Raw genomic sequence first — 26,894 nt, forward strand, 5'->3', positions numbered from 1 at the left:
AAAATCCTCTCAGATCATACTGAATCACTCCAATTTGAAACAGCGTTTCAAGTTTGGCTTTAACCCTATTTTAGAAATCAAACATAATGCGTTCCCTTCGCAAAATCTACAAAACCTCTGAAAATGCAGAGTTTAATGCTGTTTCAAATTATTCACTTCTCTAATACTCAGAAGCTGCTGGAGGGAAGTGAAAAGACTGATGATTAGTAGAATCAGTATGATGCAACATGAACATTTTCTTTGCCATGTTATCGATCAGTGGATGTGACATGCGCTGAAATTTTGAATTGACATAGAACTGTGTGCGTATGTTGTGCATTCTAATACACATGCATGCCAACAGAAGCAAAGAACTGACCTCCCCCAACCGAACTAACAACCCAACCTGTTTGAGTGTTGTGCACGTCCACATGAGGATCGTGTGCCTCCATTAATTACTCTCCTATTATTCCCTTCTATCTGCCTTTCTCCCTGTGCCTGTCTCTCTATCTCTCCGTCTCTAACAGTCCTTTAAGGAGAAGGTAGAGTGATGTAGTGCATGAGCTGTACACCCCGCCAGCTTATTGGCTTACGCGCTGCAGTCGCTAAGCAGAAAAGCCAAAAGCTTGTGCCGCTGTGCTCTGTAGTGTTTAGTGCAGTTCCGTCTCATGTTTTCCTGATGATTTGTGGCCTCCATTCATCACGTGCGACACCATCACCTTACTCATTCCTCATTGCCTTGTGGCTCATCGGAAAATATCTGAAGGCCAGCCTTTCTTTAGCCAATCCTGTGATCAAGTGCCACTGGTGTGTTTGCTGTTGGTGGATTGTGATGGTGTGGGGTGTGTGTGTGTGTGTGTGTGTTTGGCAGATGTTGACCGTAAGCTATTTGTGTGTTTGTGTACTCGTGCGTAAATCTATTAGTGTGTACAGCAATCAAGCATTACTTTATGACCACAGGCAGGTGAATATCACTGGATTGCTTTTCATCATGGGACCTGGCCGCGAGCCAAGACTTTGTACATGCACTTGAGTTTCCAGAAACAAAACAATGCAAACAAGGAAAAAGCAAGGATATGAATCAGTTTGATTCGTAAATTATTCCTGCGAGATGACAGGAAATCCTGAAAAAAAGAAACCCATATAATATAAAGCAGAAGGTCACATTAAGGTCATAATGTAATGGATGATAGTTGTAAATGTGCGTGGATGTACTGTATATGAATATGTACAATGTATAATGAGAATAATGTTTTTCTTCATTTCCTGTAGATTATATATGCTATATGCTAGTTTTATTTCTATAGTATAGTGTAGTACTTGAGTATATTATTTAGATTATTAGATTATTAATATTACTCTAGTCTAGTATATTATTTAGTATAATATATTATTATTATTACTACTACTGTAGTCTAGTATAGTATTTAGATTAATATATTATTATTATTACTCTAGTATAGTATATTATTTTGATTATTGGATTATTATAATTACTCTTGTGTAGTATTTAAATTATTATTATTGCTCTAGTATAGTATTTCAATATTAGATTAATATTATGACTAGTATATTTTAATTACATTACGGTTATTATTACTGTAATCTGGTATTTAGATGACTAGGAGACTTGCTCTTGCTCTAGTGACTAGACAAATGTTTTAATTATTAGACAATAATTAAACATAAAAAAAAACATTTCTGTGCAAATTCTAACTAATGCTTGTGGTAATAAGTTTTTTTTAAACTTTCTGACAGCTTTACAGAATGTGAAAGAGCTAAATTAGTCAAAAAAATAATTTAAGTCCTGTACAATATGTTATTACAGCATCATACTGTAATAGCATGTTGATTTTAGTTAAGAACTGTGATATTTCACCGATAGTAATGCGTTACAGTGGCTAACACGATCTTTATATGGGATATTTAGATATTTATTATGCTACTACTCTGTTGTGATAATACATTCATATGAGGGCTTTCAGAAATGCTAACAAGTAGTTTTTTCTACCAGAATTCCACCATAAGTTTGTGCTGTGTAATATACTATATTTCATCATATTTGAGGAGACGCTTTTCCGCCTGAATTTATTTAATGATTTCAATAATGTTACAGTCAGGAGGACAAGACCAGGAGAGGAAGCACAAGAAGAGGCGCGGTGAGTTTTACTCCATCCAGACCTCGTTGATCGTTGCTGCTCTGAAGAAGATGCTGCCAATCGGTCTGAACATGTGCACCCCGGGGGATCAGGAGCTCATCTCTCTGTCCAAAACACGCTACCTCATGGTGAGAAAACACATTGTATAGCACGTGTCAGACTAAAGCGCAAGTCACGTAACTAGGACGTTCAACGATAAAGAGATTTAAAATCCTAACTTGTTTCACTCGACAGAAAGATACAGACGATGAGGTCAAAGACCACATTCGACATAATTTGCATCTTCGAGAAAAGGTAAGGAACCCAAAATAATTAAACTATACGATATATATTATAGGACTTTTAAATTTTTGTTTCTGAACTACGTTCTCAGTCAGAGGACCCTGCAGTGAGATGGCAGCTCAACTTGTACAAAGACGTAGTGATGAGGACCGAGGGCCCGCTAGAGCCTGAAAGAGTGGTGGATCGTATTCAGAGGATCTCTGCAGCTGTGTTTAACCTTGAGCAGGTCAGAGTAAAACATGTTAACCTGCAGGACGACAATCTGAGCTCCAAGAGATGCCTCGGTGTCACTGATTGTAGTCAAAGTGATACATTCTTATTGTTTAATCTGACTCTGGGACATGCACAAGAATTACGTTTACCTGTTCTTTTTTGGCATGTGCATATGGCAATAAACTTTATTCTATTCTATTCTATCCTAAGCACTGATTGAATTACTCCCCTTTTATTTGAGAACTCTATTTCGCATTCAGCCTCATTAGACAGTCATGTTAAATCTAACCCTAACCCTATCTGTACGGTTGCCATATCAATATACCGACATTCTGTACACAGCTCCCCTCATTGGCCAGTTTTGGTCACGTGACCAAGACTAACCCTAATCCTAACCCTAAAAGTATTTGTGATATAGGGTTATAACCTAATTCTGAAACGCTACGTACGTGTACTTTGGTAAACGTATCAATACCACCGGGGGCTGTCCGTACGACAACCATACAAATAGACACTTTCTAAATTTAATTAAATTTATACTTTGCGTTGTTCACATGGTGCTGGTTTAAATATTAATTACCTCAGTCAAGGAGGTAATGTTTTTATCGCCATGTGTTTGTCTGTCTGTTAATGTGGATGTTTGTTAGCAAGATATCTCAAAAAGTTCTTAACAGATTTAAATTAAATTGGGTGAGCGGATCGACAATGTCAAAAGGAAGAATGAGTTCAATTTTGTAGATGATCCTGCTGGAATTGTGGATACAGTATCCAGAACAAGTTTTGGAATAATGTAAATTAGAATTTCTCTACTGGTGGGTTGGGACCCAAAAGTGGGTTGCGGACCTCTACTGGGTGGGTTGCGGACAGCTGATCAAAAATAAATAAATAAATACTTAAAGCTGCAATATGTAATTTTGTTCTGGTGTTATTTGGTCAAAAATCCATAATCATCATTGAGCATGTTATAATCCAAAGTGTTCTGAGTGGACAGTGAATCTCTGCTACTTTTCCTGGCTCTGTAAATGAGCTTTAGAAATAAAGGAGCGTGACGCTGGACTTCAGCCAATCAGAGATCTTTCTGTCGAAGGTCAACACTACAACAAGTGCAATCTTTTATAAGACAGCAATGGATGTTTTGTTATGGCAATTGAATAAATTATTTTATTTTATTGCATAAATGGGATCAGAGATCTTTCTATCAACAGGGCGAGCCCATGAGTTGTTTTAAGAATTACTATTGGCGGCTCGAGCTGCTCGTCAAAAGTCAATGGGGTTCCCGATCTGAGAGTAGAGACAGTCCCGTGGCTTCATATTCAAGATGAAGTCTCTAACGTGGCTTTTGGCACAGTGGTTACACGGCAAAGTGAGAGGAAAAAAGACTGAGGTGGAGTAGCAACAGAATAAAGGCACAAACGTGTTCAGGAGGAACTGAGTCCGCGGAGGTTACTCTGACTCGGTATGCGGTGGACTGCGCACATTCCGCTTTCAGTTCGTGCGCTGTCAGAGAAAGATGGTGATAACTAAGAAACATTATCTAAGGTGGAAATAGAGAACAGACCCAATTCATCTGCAGTGTGGAGTGTGTCTGCTCTGATCAGCTGGGATCAGGAGGCGGAGCAGCGGCTGCTTGTGTGTGCAGCAGCTCTGAGCCTCTTACTGTCCTCACAGCAGTGAGTTACATGTGATTTCATGTTTCTGAAAACATCAGAAAACTCTCCAATAACACAAGATAAAGTCCTGACATTTGCTACTAGTCTCTACGGAGAAAACAGTTGCAAAGAGTTCCACAGTTGTGCGCGTGCACTCAGCGTTTCCAAGACGGGTGGTCAGTTTTTCAGGAGGGCAGGGGGGGGTGTGGAGCGCCTCACGATTCTACATATTACAGCTTTAATGTCTCTCATGTCGGACTTGTCTTTTATTTTAAAATAAACTTTTCTTTTGACATGCATTCTGTAAAATGCATGTTGCACCGGAAATTATTGAGATTTAGGTTGTAAAAAATATAATATACTGTATGTGTGTTTTCAACAGCTATTTTTGAAAAACTAAATTTGTTGGTTGAATTCTAAAAAAAAAAGTGGGTTGCAATTTAATGGCTAAATGTGGGTAACAGGGTGAGACCAGTTGAGAGCCCCTGATGTTGATGTTTGACTGGTTTTACAGCACCACCTGCTGGTGACTTTTCATCTCTAAACTTGGCGGAGGTTTGCGTTGTTGTGTTTATATAGTTTAGAATGCAAACAAATTGTATTCATTGTTGAGATTGCTTGTTTTTTATCCTGTTGATATCTTAATGTCTTCTTTTGCGTGCCTTTATTCCAAGTGAAATTGTGTGATACAAGTTGTAAAACAATATATTTACATTTATAATTTTTACTCCTCTGACTTTATCAGGTGGAGCAGCCACTAAGGTCCAAAAAATGCGTGTGGCAGAAGCTGTTGTCTAAGCAGAGGAAGCGAGCAGTCGTCGCTTGCTTCCGAATGGCTCCGCTCTACAATCTACCGAGGTATTTCACTGCACCGTCACACTTTTGGTGATTCCTCTTCTATACAAGGTCTGAAACCAGTCAAAGGAACTTTATAATGATAAAAAATCAAGTTGACACCTCAGCCAGCTCCCCATGGCACTGTCAGCAGAAGGGAAACCGTTCGGCTGTCGTGTTATTGTGAAACTCCCACCTCATTTTCACAGCTCAGTCCTTACTTTCCTGGTTCTGACCCTGCATTAATGCAGTTTGAGAGACAAATGCTTGCCTACAGGTGTTACCAAAGTGTGGAAAAAATAAGACTGTTGCAATTTCATGCCCTGCTGCTCTGTAACTCAATCTCAGTAAGTCTGGTAGGGTAGGCAGCTGGAAAGAAAACAATTATGAGTCCCATCCTCAGGGTGGCCGTCTTCAATATGTGTTCCAGTGGCACCGCCTGCCTGCCTGACAGCACGACTCATTTATTCAGACTTGTTGACAGTGAGATATGACACAGCACGGCTTGTAATTATGAGGTCGCATTTCAGCACATGAGCAATAAATCCTTTGTGATGTGTAAACCAAGTTTGTGTTTAGAGGAAGGATGTGATGAAGCTACTACCAAGTCTTTGACACGTGGAGATTTTGCTTTTGTCTCTTTTTATTTTACCTGATTCTCCGTAGGCACAAAAATAAGAATTACTTCCTGAAAGCCTATCGTCACATTTGGCTGGGAGTAATGCATGAGAACACAGACTGTGACAGTCTGCTCTCAATGCTAACGGTAACGTAGCGCTAACCTGCTGGTGCTAGCTGTGTTTGATGCCCACTTGCTCTCTCTCTCTGGAATGCTTCAAACTTCCTTTCTCTGGTTTTTCAACTGGTCATCTACATTTTTAGGTAAAGCAGTCATTTTATAGCAGAGTTTATACTTAGATTGTTATGCTGAAATGCTGACCACTCTGTTTGCATATATTTGAAATAAAAAAATAACAGTTCTGGTAAGAATATTGAACAAAATATTTGGACTTAGTTGAGGTTTGTTTGTTTTTAAGCTAAACATTTGTCACAAATAACCCGACTAAAGTCCACTGCAGACTCATTTACCATGTTCTGTAAAAGAGTAGCCACGATTTTAGTATCAGACCTATTGTTTTGTCATTTTGTCCAGATATTGTACAGATTGGGAGTGAAGGCTTTAAACATTAGTGTATCATGGCACAGCTTATTATTTAAGTCAAACAATTTACACCACATAGCAGCCTCACTGTGCTCCCAACTTCCATTTATTATTTATATTTTTCACGTACAAACGGAAACGGGTCATAAAGATCCCAGTATTAGGTGCCCACCCAAACATGGTAAAAGTTGAGTTTGGTGATCTCTTTTGGCACGGCACTGTGGATGAAAGACTTAAATCTTTTATTTGCTTTGAAAAATTATTTTTTTCTAAATGTTCAGTGAAGCAGCTTCATTGTACTTTGCATCAAAACATGATTTGCTCATTTTTGTTTATTCAGACAAGATTTTTCAGAATTGTTTTTATTTATTTATTTTTTTTTAATCTCCTGACATGTTTTGCCTGAAAATGCTTTGATGCTTTCCTTATGAGGGAACTCATAGGAACGCATCAAGGCATATCACCTCTGAGGAAGACTGGCAGTCGAAACTTGTCAGGAGTTAAACATGTCCTGAAAAACCTTGTCTGATTAAACAAAACCTTAACATAAAATATGTTTTTATTTTTATTTTATTATCATTATTTTATAGGATTAGGATATTATTAAGAAGGATTACTATTCTAAAACACAAACTAAATCTGTGCATGATTTAGTCAACTAAAGACACTGATTATATGATTTAATTAGTATTTTTAACTTTTGAGTTTATGGTACTTGATATAGAATAATGTCTCACGGTACAGGAGTTGTCCATTCCTGAAAAAATTGCCACAGATTACAAATAGAATATGAAGATTTACCTAAAAATAACTTGGTGCATTGTTTTCTTTATTGGATAAGTAACCATTCTCATTAGAACATCCTTTTTCTGCATTTGACTGGTTAAATGAATCACTGAGCTGTTGTTTATCAGTAATGACCAGTTGGATGTGCCAATTTTCCCCTAAACTAACCAACATTAACCTTCCTGTAAGGACGTCTCTCCTCTTTTACTTTTGCTTCCATTTAACCCTGTCTGATCTCCTCTCACCCCTTCCTATAGGCATCGCTCTATTAACCTCTTCCTCCTGGCCTATCAGAGAATATGGATAGAAACAGAGGAGTACTCCTTTGAGGAGAAGCTAGTGCAGGACCTTGCAGTAAGTACTGATGGTGCATTCTAGCGCCTCCTTGTGTCGGTACCCACGCGTATGCGCTGCTGCACTGTTAGCTTAGTCTCAATCATTCCTACTGTGATTTTCCACTGGACTCACCGTGTGTTAAGCCTGGCATCGCTGCTGATGTCAGAGCTCGGGTAAGATGCGACTTCCCGTACAAATCTAAGAAAGTTCCGTCTTTCTTAGAATGTCAGTGTGCTTTCAGCTTTTAATTATCACCACCATGCAAGTTTTGTTGACATGTCAAATCAATCATCATACGTATTCAGAAGCACCAAAATGCAGGTGTTAGAAATATTGTGCTTCCAGTTTTAAGTATGGTTTACACAGAAAAGGAAACATTCAGTGTAAGTGTGTATTTAGGAACTGAGTCATGGGGCAAGGCATTACAAATACACACACAGGATGAACTATTAGATAAGTTGAAGATAGATATACTTGTGTATTGTACTTACAGTATATGGGTCAATTATGTGACACCTAAATATTCTGTCCAGCTGCATTTCTTTTAGTTGAAAAAGGTTTAAATGTATAATATATATATGATACTAAATATGTACAGTACTTGTATTTACCTCTGAAATTTTATCTGTTCTCTATTCAAAGTGTCAAAATATAGTGTGGTGCAACTGTCTGGCAATGACTGCCGTTTTGAAAAATTCTTTTAAATTACTCTAAATCTATTCACATTTGTGTTCTGCCCTTGTTTAGTTTTATTATAGTCCTGGACAAGATTTCAAAGTATTTCTGTATTTATTTCCATCATTATATTCATGCAAAACTTGCCCGATGATACCTTGCACCGTGCAGTGAAATCTTTATATGTCATTGACCCATAAACATTTAATGTGCAAGGCACGATACACTGGGAACACACACTATTCCAACAGAGATTTTACACACACGGATGATTTACGCATGAACTCTGAGCCTTTTAGATTCAAGAGCACAGTGTAACGCATAACAATGTAAATGCAAGTGGTAATCAATGATTTGATATGCATTATGGCATTATGTAGGATCATATTTGTTTCAGATAACAAAGACAGACAAACACAAGTTACTCATACTCATAAATAGGCATGTAGGGTTAGGGTCAAAATGTTGTAGCACGTATCATTATATCTCCTCATGCTTGTGATCCATTTTGTGCACGATTCCCTCCCAAGATTGTAAGAGAACCTAACCAGGCGTTTCCCTGCTTCACTGACTGCTCAATTGTTTTGTTCAGAAAACTGAGCCTAAGGTGGAAGAAGAGGAGGAGGAGGTGGTCAGAAAGCAGCCCGACCCTCTTCATCAGCTCATTCTCCATTTTAGCCACAACGCTTTGACTGAATGCAGGTACATCTGCTTTCACACACCATGGCCACCTATGAAAGACGCTGGTTTCTCCTTCAGTTGCTCCATCTTTATGTTACTTAACTTTTGATTTGGATCTCCATTTGCTTTGGCTAGAGCCGTTGCTACTCTTCCTGGAGTCCACACCCAATACAATGATCTTGTTAGTGCAGTATACAATTACATATAACACATCACACAACAAAGCAACACAAACAACAACTACATTTACAATTTAACAAACAAGCTTAACATCAGATGATTGATTATATTGCAATATACATTTACAACATATTAATATATATTTACAGTTATTTATCAATATTCATATAGATCATATAAAGCTAATCAAACTTACCCTAATTAATTTTATTCAGTAGCTTTGATTATACATCATTAGACACCTAGAGCTGTTTTGTTTCAGTAGTTTTTTTTTTTTTTTTAAATCTAAATGTGTTATTATCTTGAATACTTTGTCCTGGAAGAGAATTCCATACCTGCTTCTAAACTAACACGGAGAATGCACAAAGCTAAATATTATATTTTCACTGCAGCTCTGAAAACAATACAATTGCAACAAATATCTTCTTTAAACTGTTTTTCTTACAACTCCAAGGTTTAAATGTTATAAATATTTTATTATCTGCTTTTCTTTTCTGACTTGTAGTTCCCTGGAGGAAGATCCGTTGTATATTGCCTATGCGGATATGATGGCCAAGGTAAGTCACACTTAATGATGCAATGGTGCACTTCTCTTTAAAAAGCAAAAATTTGATGATGAGTTTCATCTTTCAGAGTTGTGCTGAAGGTGAAGAAGAGGAGGGAAAAGACAAAACATTTGAGGTGGACTTTATTTTTGGGATTTCTCTTCATTTTTTTTTTTTTTTTTCACATTCATTTGTTTTAAGAAAATCTCATGTGAATGTGTCCATATTGTAGGAAAAGGAAATGGAGAAACAAAAGATGCTGTATCAGCAAGCAAGGCTGCATGACCGTGGGGCTGCAGAGATGGTGCTTCAGATGATCAGTGCGAGCAAAGGTACAAACACACTGTGCACCTTTCCCTCACTGAATGATATGCTTTTATTCTCATTGACTCTGTGTTCATCAGGTCGACTCGGTGCTGTGGTAACGTTCACCCTGAAACTGGGCATCTCCATTCTGAATGGGGGGAACATATTGGTCCAGCAGGTACTCAGTGGCCTTTTATGTTGCAGCTACTTGTCAAACAGCCTTTGCTTCACAAATAAATGTCCATTGATTTGAACAGAAAATGCTGGATTATCTGAAGGAAAAACGCGACGTCGGCTTTTTTAAGAGTTTGTCGGGACTGATGATGTCGTGCAGGTAATAGTGTTTCAACTGTGTTTAAAAGGCAAAGTAAAAACTGTTCTGACTAGCGTTCTATTTGTGCACACTTGATCTTGTTGGTTTCTGAAAACTGTACAGCAAAGAGTGGAAGAGGGTCAAATGTTATGGACAACATGCAACTGTGCAAAAAATGTGTCCCAATCGGAATTGGACAAATTATCTGTAATCTTGTCCTTTTTCAACACAATTTCACAATTTTGGACGTGCCACTTTTAAAACTGAAGACAGTAACAGTTACTGTTGTGGTACATTTTTTTTTTTTTAGCACAAGTCAAAGACTAGCGATATGTATAGTTTGAGAGTAGTCAGGGAAAATATCACTCCTCCTTCCAACAAGAAATGTGGTGTTAAAGACAATATTCTGCAATTCATTATATTAGCAACATTATTTACCACACTCAACAGCTTCTCCTTTGTTTCCTTGTTTTTTGATATGCACCTTACGATACCTAAAGACTAAATTGATAAAAAAACAAAAAAAAAAACAAAGGTTTTTGGAGATGTTTTTTGTGGCCATACTAGCTTCATTGGCCGATCTCGTTATATCTTGGAAGCTAAGCAGGTCTGGTTAGTAGTTGGATGGGAGACCACTGAGAATTCCAGGTGCCACAGTGGTATCTGTCATTGTGTCCTTGGGCAAGGCACCTCACCCACATTGCCTAGTATGAATGTAGTGTGAGAGTGAGTGTTGGTGGTGGTCGAAGGGGCCGATGATGCATTATGGCAGCCTCGCTTCCATCAGTCTGCCCCAGGGCAGCTGTGGCTACAATAGTAGTTTACCACCACTAAGTGTGGAGTAAAAGAATAATGCCTTAAGTCTGTAAAGCGCTTTAACTGTCTATGATAAAGTGCTATATAAAATCCAATTTATTATTATTATTTTTGAAACTGGTAATGTTTTTGCAAATTATTAGGTGTGAGCATTTGACATAAATTTCTATCTATCTGTAGGAATGCACAAAAAACTTAATATTGTAAAAGGTCGATATTTTTGTTGTGTATTTTAAAGTTTTAGCTGACATTCAACACATGCAATATGTTGTCCTTTATCTTTCAGTGTTCTGGACTTGAATGCTTTTGAGAGGCAAAACAAGGCTGAGGGTTTGGGGATGGTCACCGAGGAGGGATCAAGTAAGTCAGGGGGGACAAACGTTTAGAGGCAAGTCGTTCTGTAACGTCGTGAACATCTGACCAACACACTTTTAAACGACATTCCATCATATCGCTATTAAGAGCAATAAACTGCATATTTGACAGTTTAATGTGACTGAGCGTTAAAGGGGCTGCAAATCGATATTGCTCTACATCACTGTCTAAAAAAACGCAGTCGAGACACAACCTGAATAGTAAAAGTTCTGCACTTGCCTTGCATATTTTGATTTAGTTTTAGTCAAGCATTTTTAATCGGGACTGTTTCAGTTAGAGTCTAGTTTTAGTCAACTGTATGACATTAAGATTTTAGTCGACTTAATCTGTTACAGATATATTTGATTCAAATTTAAAGATTGAATTGATTAATGTTTGTAGATACACACAGACACATTTTACTCAATCATTGCGTGTGAGCACATTATCAGTCTTACATCCACAAACACAATCATCTTACTTCCTAGTGGATCACTTACCGGCTTGTCCCGCCTTCTACGCAACAAAAGTAGTTTTGATTGGATATCGTCCAAAAAAATAAACTTAGTCCTGATCAAATTCCGTCCAATGTGAACATTATAGTTTTGTTTTTATTAGTTAACGAAACGTCAATATTTTTTATTGTGGTCTTTGTTCACATGTAATTAGTCATTGTCTCGTTATTGTCACTTGAAAAATGTAGTGCATGAAAACTATGACGAAAATTTTACTCTTGCCTCAGGTTGGTACTATGCGCTGTTCTCACCAATCTGGTTGAATTTTTTTTAAACTGAAAATAAAAGTGAACTTATGGTACCCCATAAGTTTACTTGTGCAGTTTGAATGTTACACTCACTGCAAGGCCATGTGTCCTCTTCTGGCTCACAGGACATCCAATCTTTAGTTTTTTGCCGTGAGTCCATATCCATATCATGCGTGTGCCTCATGTCGTCATGTCATGCTGCAAGTTAGCATCTGCTACTGTATGTTGAAGTCCTGTCCAAGCCTCACCTGCAACTTAGAAGCACTCGTGGAAACAATCGCATCTGCAGAGAAACGTACAGTTTATTCAGAGGTCAACATTAAAATGGATGGGTGGCATACATACAGGCTTTTTGCTCATACATATTAAAGCTCATTTTTCAAATCATGAGCTCAGGCATAAGTGACGGTTACCGGCCAGTGAGCAGATTGTATTGAATGTTAATAAAATGAGTTAAAAGTTAAATATAAATACCTCATCTAGTGATTGAAGTGTTTTCTCCTTTGCTTATGTCTGCTTTTGTTTTGTTTGTTTTCTTCTGATCATGTTTATATGTCATCGATCGCAGTCAACGTGAGTGAGCGGGGTAAATACATGGTTTAGATTCTACTCATTCATTGCAATGCTGATATCCTTGATTGCACTTAGTTCAACTCCTCCCTCCCCCAAATCCTTATATCTTTCCCACCTTTTTTTTGCTCTCCCATCCTTTCCCTCTGAATGCTAGTTTAGAACACCCTCTTTTTGCTCTGCTGAAGGAACGCATGCATGCCCCTTCTGTCACTGCGTAGATTATTCAGTCCACGATCAGGTGCCGCTTCTTATTTCACAAGCAGTCAGTGCTTGTTATGTGGGCAGGATACTTTGTTTTCTAATTCTTTTTTTTTTTTTACTACACTAACAAACTATCAGGATCCCAACAAAGCTTTATTTTTTTTAAAAATAAAACACTAAAGCTTTGCTGATACTAAAACGTTCAAATTTTCCTCCTAAATTTGTGAACTGATGTTCTATTATGTACTATTTATGTTCTGACCCTTCCAAAACCTGCTTCCGTTTTGATTTAAACAGCCAGACTGCAGCTTTATGAGTAACTATTTCTTTACAATTACCAGTGATGCCTGCCAGACTATAAAATGGTGGCTAATTGACCATTTTATCCCCATTAGGAACAGTTAATGTCATTTCCTGTCCTCAGGTTCCAAAGTACTACAGAATGATGAGTTCACTAAGGATCTCTTTAGGTTCCTGCAGCTCCTCTGTGAGGGCCACAACAACGGTAGGCATGTGATGCTTCTTAATAGAATGTAAAACATTTCCTCAAGAAACTAACAAGTTTAACTTAAGAATATAAATTGTGAAATGCATTTGTTTTAATCTTTCCGGATCATCCTTAGATTTTCAAAACTTTTTGAGAACTCAAACTGGAAACACAACCACGGTCAACATCATCATCAGTACTGTAGACTACTTGTTAAGACTCCAGGTATGACATTGGTGTAGAGAAATTGATTATCGGTTAGATTGTGTGTTTCATGCAGTGGTTTGCGTTTTTTCAGGAATCCATCAGTGATTTTTATTGGTACTATTCTGGTAAGGATGTCATTGATGAGGCCGGTCAGAGAAACTTTGCCCAAGCTCTAGCCGTTGCCAAGCAGGTCTTCAATTCTTTAACAGAATACATCCAGGTATGTGGTGACTAAAAATTAAAATCTCATTCTTCAGTCATTGATGGACCCTGATTTTGTGTTTGTGATTGTCTGCTTCCAGGGTCCATGCATCGGGAACCAGCAGAGTTTGGCTCACAGCCGACTGTGGGACGCTGTGGTGGGATTCCTGCATGTCTTTGCCAACATGCAGATGAAGTTATCCCAGGTGTTTGGATTCATTTTTGCCCATAGCGTTAAAAATGGAATCAGAATTGATTCAGCCATTTTGTAGGAACCAGCAGCAACCCTGAAAAAAAAGAAAAGAAAAAAGAAACAAGCAGATCTCAAAATGGATGGATGGAAGATTAATTTGTTTGTCATTTCTAGTGAATATTTAGGTGTTTGTTTGCAGTTTATTACTCATAGTTTTTCTTTATTTTAAGAAATAAGCTTAATCATCAATGTTTCCCTTGTATTTTTTTAAGCAGTAGATTAAAGCTGAATACTTAAAATGTATGTTATTGTTTGTTAAAATATGTGGATTAAACTAACTAGTTAATGCTCTTTTGTATATTGCCACTAGAGGTCAGTGCAGGCTAATTATTATTCCACTTTCATGATAAATGAGCTAATCAATTATGATACCCACAATGCTGGCCAGTAATGGACTAATGATTTCCACACATTTTTTGGTCATTGGACAAAGAGGCGTGGTCTCTAGATTAACATGCAGGTGGTAGACAGGTTTGGGTTTAGCATTTCAATGCTCAGCTTTGATTTATGGGTTGTTACAAACAGGCCATGGGACAATGTAACTGAGTCAGACTGACCTCACCATCTGTTCACACACAGTGATATAATACTAACCTTGGAGCTGATGAATGGATGTTACGGAGCGGAACCTTCCAGGGCTCCAGCAAAGCTTTTTTGGTCACTACAACCTTAGATGGCCTCAATCTCAATACACCTAAATAGCAGTAAAGAACATACTGTAGCAGCACTTTGTGTGATGTAGTGATCCGATTCGCAAGGTTTCACTGGGCCTTCTCCTTACAGGACTCCAGTCAGATTGAGTTATTAAAGGAGCTGCTGGACCTGCAGCAGGACATGGTCGTCATGATGCTCTCTCTTCTTGAAGGTTTATTTTTGGACCACATCTCATAATCATTGCCAGCAGCAGTTTTAACACTTTCTTATTTCAATTTAGTAAAGATTTTCATATTAAAGCAACTGTGCTTTGGTCCTGTTTTTATTTTGCAGGTAATGTAGTAAACGGAACTATTGGGAAACAAATGGTGGACACACTGGTCGAATCTTCAAGCAATGTGGAGATGATCCTGAAGTTTTTTGATATGTTCCTCAAGTTAAAGGATTTGACAACCTCTGATAGCTTTAGAGAATATGACCACGAGAGAAAAGGGGTAATTTCAAAGAAGGACTTTCAAAAGTCGATGGAGAACCAGAAACAATACACGCAGTCAGAGATTGAGTTTCTTCTCTCCTGTACTGAGGCTGATGAAAATGATCTCTTCAACTACGAACAGTTTGTGGAGAGATTTCACGAGCCAGCTAAAGACATTGGTTTTAACGTGGCTGTGTTGCTGACCAATCTCTCTGAACATATGCCTCACGATGGTCGCCTCGCGACGTTCCTTGACCTGGCAGCGAGTGTCCTCAGCTACTTTGAGCCCTTTTTGGGTCGCATTGAAATCATGGGTGGAGCCAAGCGTATCGAGAGAGTTTACTTTGACATCAGTGAGTCGAGCCGGACGCAGTGGGAAAAGCCTCAGGTGAAAGAGTCCAAGCGGCAGTTCATCTTTGACGTGGTCAACGAAGGCGGAGAGAGTGAGAAGATGGAACTGTTTGTCAACTTCTGTGAGGACACCATCTTTGAGATGCAGCTGGCCTCGCAGATCTCAGAACCTGACCCGGTGGAACGTACCGAGGAAGATGAAGATGACAGCCAGAGTGTGGAATATAACCAAGAGGAGGACGAGGAGGAGAGCTTGATGTTGGAGTCTTTCTCTGCGTTCACGATCGCCTGCATCTCCATGAAAAAGAGCCTGTGTCACTTCCGAAAGCTCCTCACCCTAAAGAGCATGCGGCGCCAATACAGAAAGTTCCGGAAAATGAGTGTGAGGGAGATGGTGCGAGGCTTTTTCTCCTTCTTCTTGATGATCATCACTGGCCTTTTCCACTTTGTCTACAGCCTCGTCTGGGGTTTCTTCCACATATTGTGGACGACTATGTTTGGGGGTGGCCTCGTTGAAGGGGCCAAGAACATGAAGGTGACAGACATTTTGGGAAACATGCCTGATCCCACTCAGTTCGGCATCCATGGGGATGTGTTAGAAACAGAAAAGATGGAGACAAATGACGCATCAGCCTTGGCGGAGATGAGACAGATGGTTCAGGGCGATGCAGCGGAGGCAGACCTGATGGCCGAGCTTCTCAACATCCAGCCTAAAAAGGAGGGCAAGCACGGAGCTGAGCCTGGCTTAGGGGACGTTTCAGAGGTAGTAGTGGGAGATGCTCCATCAATAGCTAGTGCTGTCAAGCAGAAAAAGGCGCAGGTTGGTACCAAATCACATTGATAAAGAAGTATTTTTATAATATTGTTGATGTAGATTCAATGAGAATAAAATCATGTGTTTGGTTCAGATTGCTGCAAAGAAGATGGCTACAAATGGCGACTACAAATCTGACTCCGAGAAAGGAGAGTAAGTAATTTAAATTCATGTGCTTTGAAATTCTGTTTCTCAGAAATAAAAAAGGTTATTTATAAATGTGCTGGCTTGTCTAATTTGATGTGTCGATGAGAGGAAATGGTGAATAAATCGTAAGATAATCGTTTGCAGTTCTGAGGACGGAGAGAAGAAAGACCACGACAAGGTGAAAGACGAAGTCCCTCCAGAACCCCTCACCAAGGAGAAGAAAGCCATGAAGAAGCGTCTCGGACCAATAAAAGTACCCCCCGAGGCCTTCATGGCCAACTTCTTTGCTGGATTGGAAATCTACCAAACAAAGATGCTGGTAAGAGTTTTCACTGAAGCTTTGATGCTTATTTTTGAAACTGTGGCTCACACAAAACTATTTCCCTTTTTTGATAGAACTACCTGGCACGAAATTTTTACAACCTCCGCTTCCTCGCCCTTTTTGTCGCATTTGCAATCAACTTCATTCTTCTCTTTTACAAAGTAAGCTTGGACCCCAAAAAAAAATTCTTAATTTTTTGGTCTTAAAGTCAATGCATAGCCTTGTCTACTTGTTATCTTACAGGTAACGGGTGAATACTCTGATGATGAAGATCCCTGGAACGGCCGGGGTAGAACCCAAGAAGAGGAAGATGATGGAGCGCTGGAGTACTTTGTTCTGCAGGAGAGCACAGGCTACATGGCTCCAACCCTCCGCTGTTTGGCAATACTGCACACAATCATTTCTTTCCTGTGTGTGGTTGGATACTACTACCTGAAAGTAAGCTCAGCCATAACTCACACAAAAGTAACATCATCGCGTAATTATAATTAGTGCCCGAACACAACCTATTGTAATGCACCTCTTTTTTTATTATCATTCTTCTTACAAAGAAGTGATAGCATTTTTGTGGGCCTAAACACGTTCAAAAACTCTTAAAAAATTCAACGCATATTAGGACTGGCAAAAAAATGTATTTTGGGGGAAATGGACGTGTGAATGGCAAAATGACTCAATGGCGTCCCCTTGAAAATTGTCTTCAGCTGGCACTGATGACATCATCACTGTGGAACTTCTGCTAAATTCCTTGCTTCTATAGAGATATGCCTTGCATCCAACACTGCACTGTTAAAGTACTTCACACATTCATATTTTTATTTTAAACAAACATGTTTCCTGACAATAAAATTTAATCTTTAAAGATTTAAATATTCCTCTTAGCAACCTCCTCACTTGGATGCTGTGCTACACTTAAGGAACTTATTAAGAGTTTGTAGAGCAAAATAGACTCTAATTAATTATAGCAGCTTTCATTTGTATGCCAAAAAAATGAGTTATGGTTTAACTCAACCGTCATTCACAGTCATAGCGCCACCTATTGGTAAAAGGAAATCATAGGCATTATATTTGCACATTACTTTGCAGGAAAGTTTGTATATTGTATATATATAATCCTTGAAAATGATCAGCTACCTCTCAACACTAACATTTCTGCCACACCCTGACATGCAACACACTTCAACGTGCGCCACTTCCCGACATTCATCGCTGCTTGCAGCTATAATTATAATTGTGATTTTAAAAATCCGTTGCTGTCATAATTGTAATGAAATTGTAATTGAGTTTAGATAATTGACTTTGTAATTGTAATTGTCATGAAAATTCTATAAAATTGTCTTATTATAATTCAACACAAAATCGGGGGAACCATGTCACAGTTTTATGTACAGCTCTACACATATGTTGTTAACAATTAATAAATTATGTTCCATATCAAGCTTTCCCCATATTTTACCATGTAAAAAAAATAAAAAATCAAGGGGTTTACTGACACAAATAAAAAGGCTCAGACACCCACACCAAAAACATTAAAACCTACATTTCCATTGATTAGGCAGCCTAACAAAGTAATCAGGAGATAGGAAAGAAATGAGATATTTGTTTTTAGTGTATTTTACAGCAGGGCCCGTTATCATAAGAGATGCGAACAGAAAGCTAACACAAGAGAAAGGTGAACTTTTGTTAGCTTGTTTATTTCAGGCTCAGTAATTGTGATGAATTGTAATTGAAGTTTAGTAACTGAGAATGTCATTATAATTAACTTTCTGAGGATAAAAAAATCGTTGTAATTTAATTGGAAAAAATGCTGGTTACTGTGATTGTAATTGAATTGTAATTGAACATGGGTATATGAAAATGTAATAGTAACTAAAAAATGTAATTGACCCCAACCCTTATTGGAGTAAGGATGCAGACGCTATTTTCTGTCCCAGGTTCCTCTGGTCGTGTTCAAACGAGAGAAGGAAATAGCGAGAAAGTTAGAGTTTGCTGGCCTCTATATCACTGAGCAACCATCTGATGATGACATTAAAGGACAGTGGGACAGACTGGTCATCAACACGCCGTGAGTCAGCTATACATGTCACACCAACCATCAGATGAATCCCTGTGTAAATAACCTTTCGCGTGCTGATAACGGATAACTCTTGTTTTATCAGTTCTTTTCCAAACAACTACTGGGATAAATTTGTCAAACGCAAAGTAAGTGGCTTATACTTAATCTTTGGTTTGATCCATAAAGCACACAAGCTGTAAACAGTGAGTGTTGTTTTTGTTTGCAGGTGATTAAAAAGTATGGCGACCTCTACGGTGCTGAGAGAATAGCTGAGCTGCTGGGTTTGGATAAGAGTGCCCTGGACTTTAACCCCACAGAGGAAACTGTGGCCAAAGAGGCTTCTCTGGTGTCATGGTGGGAGAAAAGGCCTAAAAGCCAAAATAGAAGTGATTTAAAGAGTAACTAAACCCCCAAATCACTTTTTTTTCTGCTGAATTCAAATATATTTGGGTATGAAGTCGTGATTGATCCTGGTCCAACTCTCAATGTTTGTTTGTTAAAGTATTTCAATTTTGCATATTTAGTTGTAAAATGAGAGCCGGAGATTTGCACCGGCAGACCCCCGCGACCCTGATAAACGGGAATAAGTGGGTCTGAAAACGGATGGATGATGGATAGTTGTAAAATGTCGGAGTGACTGCCATCTCTGGGTTGAAACCTGGCTATTACGATTGATTTTTGCTATTGACTGAGAATAAGATCATGTGATGTTTTGGGACCATCTTGCGTCACAAACAAACACTGTTAACTTTTGTAAATACTAGCACGTGTGGGTTCTACAATCTGTGGTGAGTAGGTTGGAGTGAGAGAATAGTGAATAGAGAGGTACAGTATATTGAGTAATGAGTAGCTACATAGCATAGTTTGTTCACTGGAAATTTTATAGTACAGACTGGGCGTGTCTTAACTGCTCCAGGAGCCCCGCCCATAATCACTGCATTTTTTGAATTCCCCTCCTTGTGGTAGGTCAGGAGAAAGCAGGGGTTTAGTTACTCTTTTAAAAAAAACATTATCAACCCTTGGTTATGTCTTTGTTCTTCCAGGCTGGGCTCAATTGATACAAAGTACCATGTTTGGAAAATGGGGGTAGTGTTTACCGACAATGTAAGTTTGGATGTTTTGATATTTTTCTTTGCTTATGAAACTGTTTGTCAGAGGTTTGATGCGTGTCCATTTTGTTTTTTGTTTTTTTTTTATTTCTTCTGCAGTCATTTCTGTATCTAGTCTGGTACACCACCATGTCCATTCTGGGCCACTACAACAACTTCTTTTTCGCTGCCCATCTATTGGACATCGCCATGGGTTTTAAAACACTGCGAACCATCCTTTCCTCGGTCACACACAACGGGAAGCAGGTGAGGATGATGCTGCTGATCTTCTCACAGACTGCAGATGTCAGCACTGCTTCGCGGACAGATTTGAACTTTTCCTCGTGCGACTGATGATATTTCAGGCACAGAGGTCAAATCTCACCCTCCTACATTCTGTCATCCTTGATTACAGATAATATCAGTGTTTGAGGAACGTTTAGCAGAAAGGAAACAAGAGTAAAGAATAAAATCGTCTTACTAGTTTGATGCAAATGTCAGCACAGAAACTAATTAGGCTCTTATCTGCAGACTCAAGCTGGAATGCAAGGGAAGTTACTGTCACATTAGTCTTTGCCTTTAAAAATGGTTTATTATGTCACCAGACTAACCCAAATCATCTTTTAGCTTTTATTTGATCTCCTAACTTAATTGACTAATCAGGCTTTGCCCCGATCCAGCTTTGCAGTAACATTATTAATCGATTCTCACTTTTTCAAACATTTTCTAAAACTAAACAGTCAGTTTTTATTATTAATGTTTTTTTTTCCAATCTTCTCATTTCTGTTCCATTGTGTTTTAATCTCTAAAAATATGGGGGTACGATTTTCTCATTTCTTTTGTTTTGTATTCACACAGACAAGGCAAAGATATTAAAAAAGATGGGAACATGATTTGTATAGGAAATATGATAGATGATTTAGTTTTACACCTTATGTATTTTCTCATCTTGTACTGCAGGGATCATGAGCTCACATTTTCTTCATGTGAGAAACAGATGATCTTTCAAAATAAGATCATTTTAAGTTGTTTTTTGGGGGGCTTTGACATATGTTTTGTAGTGTAGCAAACCACTTGGGGGGCTTTCTTGGGGCGTATGTAACTAATACAAGTGCGTTTAATGTCTATGGCTTCATGTTCATACGCAGTTGAAATATAGTTTAACATTAAACAAGTCTCATATTTTACACCAAGAAGGAAAATTCATTGTTTAAAAATTAAAGATGCCTCGTTTTTTAAATCCAGTCGCATTTTAAAGTTTTTTTTTTTAAAAATGTTCTAATTATTTTCTGTGTTTTTCTGCAGTTGGTGTTGACAGTGGGGCTGCTGGCAGTTGTGGTTTATCTTTATACCGTAGTGGCCTTCAACTTCTTCCGCAAATTCTACAACAAGAGTGCAGATGACGATGAGCCGGACATGAAGTGTGATGACATGATGACGGTGAACACACGATTATTTGATCATCGTGTGTGCGTGTGCGTGTGCGTGTGTGAGTTTAAGCAGCAGAAACGTGCATTGTTACAGTGACTCTGAACCTGTTTGCAGTGTTATCTGTTCCACATGTACGTTGGAGTGAGAGCGGGCGGCGGCATCGGGGATGAGATTGAGGATCCAGCGGGAGACCCCTATGAGCTCTACCGCATCCTGTTTGACATCACCTTCTTTTTCTTTGTCATTGTCATCCTCCTCGCCATTATTCAAGGTGAGTCTATGACCCTAGGTTCCCAAAGTGGGGTATGCAAATTGACATAGGGGCTACTACTACTAATGCTAGGCTAATGCTAATGCAAGTTAATACTAGACAATGCTAACATTAAACAAATGTTAATGCTTGGCTAATGTTAATGTTAAGCTAATGCTAATATAAGGCTAATGCTAATGTTATGTGAATGCTAAAGCTAGGTTAAAGCTAAGCTAGTGCTAGCTTAATGTTAATGCTAGTTAATGATAATGCTAGGCTAATGCTAATGGTAATGTTAAATAGTGCTAGCTATTGCTAATGATAGGTTAATGCTAGGGTAATGCTAATACTAGGGTAATGCTAACACTTGGCTAATGCTAATGCAGTGTTCAATGATGCAGGCCAGCACCTGTATCCTAAAATATAGTATGAAATATATACCATTCCTCAACAGGATTGGTAAAACTCAGGGACAATTTTCCGTGTAGGGTTACCGTGTATATAATAAATATATAAATATATAAAAGTGATTTAGCTAATGAGTTACACAATGGTTCATGTTTTTGAATTAGACGCTCTAATGGGTTGGATTTGGCCCCTGGCCCTTAAGTTTAACACATGTGCTGTAGGTGTTTAAATAATAGAGATACAGGATGAAATTTTTGAGCTCACAAGAACCCTCCTGTGTGCTTCTAGGTTTGATCATCGATGCTTTTGGAGAACTCAGAGACCAACAGGAGCAAGTGAAGGAGGACATGGAGGTGAGAAGATGTTTCATTCTCACCAACACTCACCTGGGGTGTCATTAGGCCTTGGGGAGACCAGTCAGCAGCAGCAGAAGGAGCATTTTTGTCCTCTTGGGAAGTCTGTTTAACCATTGTGATGAATTATGAAGAGAAAAAAATTCTTTTTTTTTTTTTTTTTACAGCATTTTTGTTTAACTAAATTTATATTTCACAAAGTGAAAGTATATAAATACAGTTAATTAGAAAATAATAATAATAATAATAATAATAATAATAATAATAATAATAATAATAATAATAATAATAATAAAAACATTTCAAAAAATCTATTTAAAATTTTCAGAAATTTCAGGCAACCCCACAATGGGTCCCGACCCCATGGTTGAAAAGCACTGATTTAGTTGCTTCTGGATAGATTTATTTCTATGTTTTTTTTTAATAATTTCTCAACATTTCACGCCTGGGGTGGGATATTTGTTAATTTTCCACTGTCTCTCTCTCGAGTACCCCCTGTAGTGCCATTGCGTACCCCTAGGGGAACACGTACTCCCATTTGAGAAACACTGTTCTAGATTTAGGGATATTGGACTGATAAAAGAATAAATTAATAATAATTACAAATCTACAAAAGAGCAAAACGTAGAGTTTATAATTTTTCTCCTTTATGTCGTCAGACAAAATGTTTCATTTGTGGGATTGGAAACGATTACTTCGACACAACGCCCCATGGCTTTGAGACCCACACCTTACAAGAGCACAATTTAGCCAACTACCTGTAAGTATCCAAGTGATTGTTTTTCCTCTTTCCTGTTGCTATAATGACTCCACATATGTACTTTCTGTAATTCACCCACATGACCGATAGCTTTAGCCCGTTTTCAGCTCATTACGACCAAAGTCAATAATGTCGGCAGTGATCCAGAACCGTGTCCGCCTTCAGGTATTTTTTTTCCATCTGTCACTGTGTTTTATCTGCATTCGAAAGTTTGCCAGTGTTTCTGTTTAATGCCAGTGACAATAGAAATTCTCAGTCTATTTTCTCGCACAGTAAGCCTGCTGGAGGACATGACAGCGACCTCATTATGTTGCTTCATTATTATTTAATATCATGAACTTTATGGAAGAAAATAGGTTTGCCATAGCGTGCCCTCATACAGAATTCATTGGGGATTTTGCACGCAGTGATGCCTGCAGAGATGCAGAGGCTTGCTGCCATTTACACACTATTTGGGAAACAACAGGTGATTTGACGATGAAGATAAACTGATGTTACAAGGTATAGACACAACAGAAATTGTGATTCATGCAAGGAAACAGTACATTGTGATATTTAACTGATTACAGAAATCAAGTCTTGAGAAAGCTTTTTCCTGTGCTGCTCTTTGATGTTTTTTTTAGATTTGCTCACATAAAAACCATCTTCTTCTTTTTTTTGGCTTGGCTTACTTAAAGGTTTTTCCTGATGTATCTTATCAACAAGGATGAGACAGAGCACACCGGCCAGGTATGCCATAATTCTTCACCGAAGATCAGTTTTTTTCTGAGTTTCTTAAACTCTTTTAGGAGCCTTGTCCAACACTACTTTCTCTTTGTGTGTTGGTCATTATAGTGATCTATGTATATTTTAGTCCTGTTCAAGACTGGCAGCTAGACATAATTATAGGCACAACCTATCATATGCTTACTCTGAATATAAAGTCACTGATTACAAAAATGTATATTTTTAGAACTGGAAAGGCTTCGAAATCCATTTGTCAGAGACATTTTTGTCGTAATATTCTTAGTGACATTAATTTTTACTGTGAAAAAACTTGATTTAAAAACTTGTGGACAAAATATAACACCCCAGCCTCTAATCTAATAGCATAGATTTTTCTTTGGAGATTTTATAGTAAATACTGGGCGTGTCTTAACTGCTCCAGAAGCCACGCCCAATATCAAGTCATTTTTTTTTTTAATTTTGAGCCTTGACACGTCAGCCGAAACCTGGGGTTTAGTTACTCTTTAAGAGTTGCCATCATAAGTTTACCAACTCAGTCTTCAATCTTTGGCATCATCAAACCAAACACTAACTTTTCCAGGTCCTCTTCTCTTTTGCTGACTATGCAGCTCCAATATTATGAATAATAGTTGTAATATAGTTGATAAGGAACACAATGCATCTCTATAGTCCGCTTAGAGCAAAAAACGGCTCTGGAGTTTCTGATGTGGATGAAATCTGGGAAAGTTTATTACATTTGATACATCTCATGTTTAAATCCTGTTAATTTCTCCTATGTAATCTAATCATGTTAATACTTAGCTCGATGTACAAATATGTGAAGTGGTTAAAGGAACTCACATATTTTACGTTTCCCTCTAGGAGTCCTACGTGTGGAAGATGTATCAGGAGCGCTTGTGGGATTTCTTCCCAGCTGGAGACTGCTTCCGCAAACAGTACGAAGATCAGCTCGGTTAACACTGACACTTCCTTTTCTCTTTTGCCGTGGGCTGCTGGAGATTGTAGTCCTACTTGCAGCTGCTGGACTACAACTCAAACAACCTCAGCAGTTTTAGGGACAGACGTGGATAAAAAACATGCTCCTTATCTTTGTCAAACGTACTCGTCTTCACTGTTAAGTCTAGGAGGAAATGACGCGTAACTGCTCAGACTTAGGTTTTATTTCAGTGTCAGGACGTTTTGACAGCATGTTGCCTTTGACCTCACATAACCCTGAATCATTGCACAAGAGGGCAAGTATTTTTCAGTATTTTTTTTTTTAGGAACATTGGGTTGTGTGGGGTGAGGGGGCAATATGTTGGTCATATTATGCACAATGTGTGAATGTTGTACTTGAGACTTTATGCCAAAAGAGAAGCAGTGGAGTAGAATAGATGTTCATAGTGCGCCAAACTGTGACGTAAGAGAAGTTTTTTCCTGGTGTCGTAACATTGGATATTGAGATGTTTGTCAAATGAAGTGGAAACTGTAGGATTTAAAAAGAAAAAAATGCCTGAATTTCTTCATCAAGTGCCTTACAGTACTGTAACTACATTACAATGAAGCTATGCAAAACTGTTTCCTTTATTGTAACTGAGTACAGTAGTTTCTTCTGAGCAGTAACAGTAGCTGTCCACATACAGTACGTAGTCTGTGGCTGGATGTTTACTTTGGAAGTAGAAGAGCATCAATGAAATCTATGTTGTTGCTGAATGCAACCACAACAGGAAAAGAAGAAAAAGAAGAAACCGGGAAACTTTATTCAACACATCAAAGGACATCAAACTGCTACTGTATGGCCATTTGTATGTATAGCTTTGCTGATCTGTGCATTTGTTATGATGGAAAAAAAATAAATTATGCAAGAAATTCATTATTGTACTTTTTCTCTAGTTTTTTTTTGGTGAAAACACTGACGTACAGTATGTTTACAGATGGATGTCGAAAATATCGCTCACGATTCATATTTTGTGAATTTTCTTGTGGGTTGAAGATTAAATTGGTCTAAATGTAGCTCCTCTTCATTAAAGCTCCTTAATGTCATAACATACATTTTTTTTGTATTGACTCCAAGATATATACACAGGTTGTTGACAAATGGTCATGTGACTTGAATTTCTGAAAAGTTTCACGCATTGCATTGTGGGATTTGTAGTCCCGAAGAGGCATACAAAGACGAAGCCGAAGTGGAAACATTTTGGTAACTCTTTACGTAAAGATTTAAGCATAAGGCTGACGTTACGCTGTCATTATCTGTCATTAGCATGAGTGTCGTTCGCTAAATTATGACACCTTTGTAGCTATGCTGGCATTTTTTGGGGTTCGGGATCTAGTGGGGTTAGGTAGGGTTAGGGTAACAAACGACACTTAATGACAGCCTTCATGACACCTTATTCATGCTAATAACAGATGTGATGTCATAATAATGACAGCGTAATGTCAGCCTTATGAATAGAACTTCAAGTAAATTTCTTTAAAGAAGTGTTTTTACTCCATTCTTACTGGAAATGTGTTTGTGTTTCTTCACCAAATAGTGATTTGCCTGATGTAATTTTAGTTCTGCTTTCTTTATCGTGTACATTGTGTTTACAGCCTAATTTATGGCTTTTCCATGGAAGCCATAATATCAATGTCTGCCTTCATTTTGTAAAAAAAAAAAAAACAACTTTCAATCTGTGGATCTGGAGAAGGCATTTGACCGTGTCCCTCGTGGTGCCCTATGGGGGGTGCTGCGGGAGTATGGGGTCCGGAGCCCTTTGCTAAGGGCTGTCCGTTCCCTGTATGACCGCAGCAGAAGCCTGGTTCGCATTGCCGGCAGTAAGTCAGACCTGTTCCCAGTGCATGTTGGTCTCCACCAGGGCTGCCCTTTGTCACTGGTTCTGTTCATAACTTTTATGGACAGAATTTCTAGGTGCAGCCAGGGACCGGAGGGGGTCCGATTTGGGAACCTCAGGATTTCATCTCTGCTGTTTGCAGATGATGTTGTTCTGTTGGCTTCCTCAAATTAGGACCTTCAGTGTGCACTGGGGCGGTTTGCAGCCGAGTGTGAAGCGGCCGGGATGAGGATCAGCCCCTCCAAATCTGAGGCCATGGTTCTCCACCGGAAAAAGGTGGCTTCACCTCTCTGG

General features: G+C 38.5%; 1 protein-coding gene across 9 annotated transcripts in view; it reads left to right on the plus strand.

The window, feature by feature from the left end:
• Positions 1 to 25,603, plus strand: part of LOC114456551 (ryanodine receptor 3) — a 131,506-nt gene extending 105,903 nt beyond the window's left edge. For 4 of the 9 annotated variants that reach the window (XM_028438401.1, XM_028438403.1, XM_028438407.1 and 1 more), the window contains 34 exons: positions 2,096 to 2,266; positions 2,373 to 2,432; positions 2,512 to 2,646; positions 5,028 to 5,140; positions 7,322 to 7,418; positions 8,668 to 8,777; positions 9,442 to 9,493; positions 9,570 to 9,617; positions 9,714 to 9,813; positions 9,886 to 9,965; positions 10,045 to 10,121; positions 11,203 to 11,276; positions 12,602 to 12,619; positions 13,232 to 13,312; positions 13,431 to 13,519; positions 13,593 to 13,721; positions 13,804 to 13,908; positions 14,739 to 14,820; positions 14,943 to 16,255; positions 16,344 to 16,402; positions 16,541 to 16,715; positions 16,793 to 16,879; positions 16,962 to 17,156; positions 18,650 to 18,780; positions 18,875 to 18,917; positions 18,998 to 19,125; positions 19,815 to 19,875; positions 19,980 to 20,126; positions 21,165 to 21,299; positions 21,405 to 21,561; positions 22,237 to 22,301; positions 22,961 to 23,061; positions 23,739 to 23,790; positions 24,649 to 25,603. In XM_028438401.1, coding sequence (XP_028294202.1) covers positions 2,096 to 2,266; positions 2,373 to 2,432; positions 2,512 to 2,646; positions 5,028 to 5,140; positions 7,322 to 7,418; positions 8,668 to 8,777; positions 9,442 to 9,493; positions 9,570 to 9,617; positions 9,714 to 9,813; positions 9,886 to 9,965; positions 10,045 to 10,121; positions 11,203 to 11,276; positions 12,602 to 12,619; positions 13,232 to 13,312; positions 13,431 to 13,519; positions 13,593 to 13,721; positions 13,804 to 13,908; positions 14,739 to 14,820; positions 14,943 to 16,255; positions 16,344 to 16,402; positions 16,541 to 16,715; positions 16,793 to 16,879; positions 16,962 to 17,156; positions 18,650 to 18,780; positions 18,875 to 18,917; positions 18,998 to 19,125; positions 19,815 to 19,875; positions 19,980 to 20,126; positions 21,165 to 21,299; positions 21,405 to 21,561; positions 22,237 to 22,301; positions 22,961 to 23,061; positions 23,739 to 23,790; positions 24,649 to 24,744 — 4,566 coding nt within the window. In that variant the 3' untranslated portion in view covers positions 24,745 to 25,603. Of the gene's footprint in view, positions 1 to 506; positions 522 to 2,095; positions 2,267 to 2,372; positions 2,433 to 2,511; positions 2,647 to 5,027; positions 5,141 to 7,321; positions 7,419 to 8,667; positions 8,778 to 9,441; positions 9,494 to 9,569; positions 9,618 to 9,713; positions 9,814 to 9,885; positions 9,966 to 10,044; positions 10,122 to 11,202; positions 11,277 to 12,601; positions 12,620 to 13,231; positions 13,313 to 13,430; positions 13,520 to 13,592; positions 13,722 to 13,803; positions 13,909 to 14,738; positions 14,821 to 14,942; positions 16,256 to 16,343; positions 16,403 to 16,540; positions 16,716 to 16,792; positions 16,880 to 16,961; positions 17,157 to 18,649; positions 18,781 to 18,874; positions 18,918 to 18,997; positions 19,126 to 19,814; positions 19,876 to 19,979; positions 20,127 to 21,164; positions 21,300 to 21,404; positions 21,562 to 22,236; positions 22,302 to 22,960; positions 23,062 to 23,738; positions 23,791 to 24,648 lie in introns of all 9 variants that reach the window. The other 5 variants (XM_028438399.1, XM_028438400.1, XM_028438404.1 and 2 more) reach the window with 3 other exon arrangements.
• Positions 25,604 to 26,894: the final 1,291 nt, after the last annotated feature.

This window comes from Gouania willdenowi, chromosome 22 (assembly GCF_900634775.1).
Source record: "Gouania willdenowi chromosome 22, fGouWil2.1, whole genome shotgun sequence".
In the NCBI taxonomy this organism is placed as follows: Eukaryota; Metazoa; Chordata; class Actinopteri; order Blenniiformes; family Gobiesocidae; genus Gouania; species Gouania willdenowi.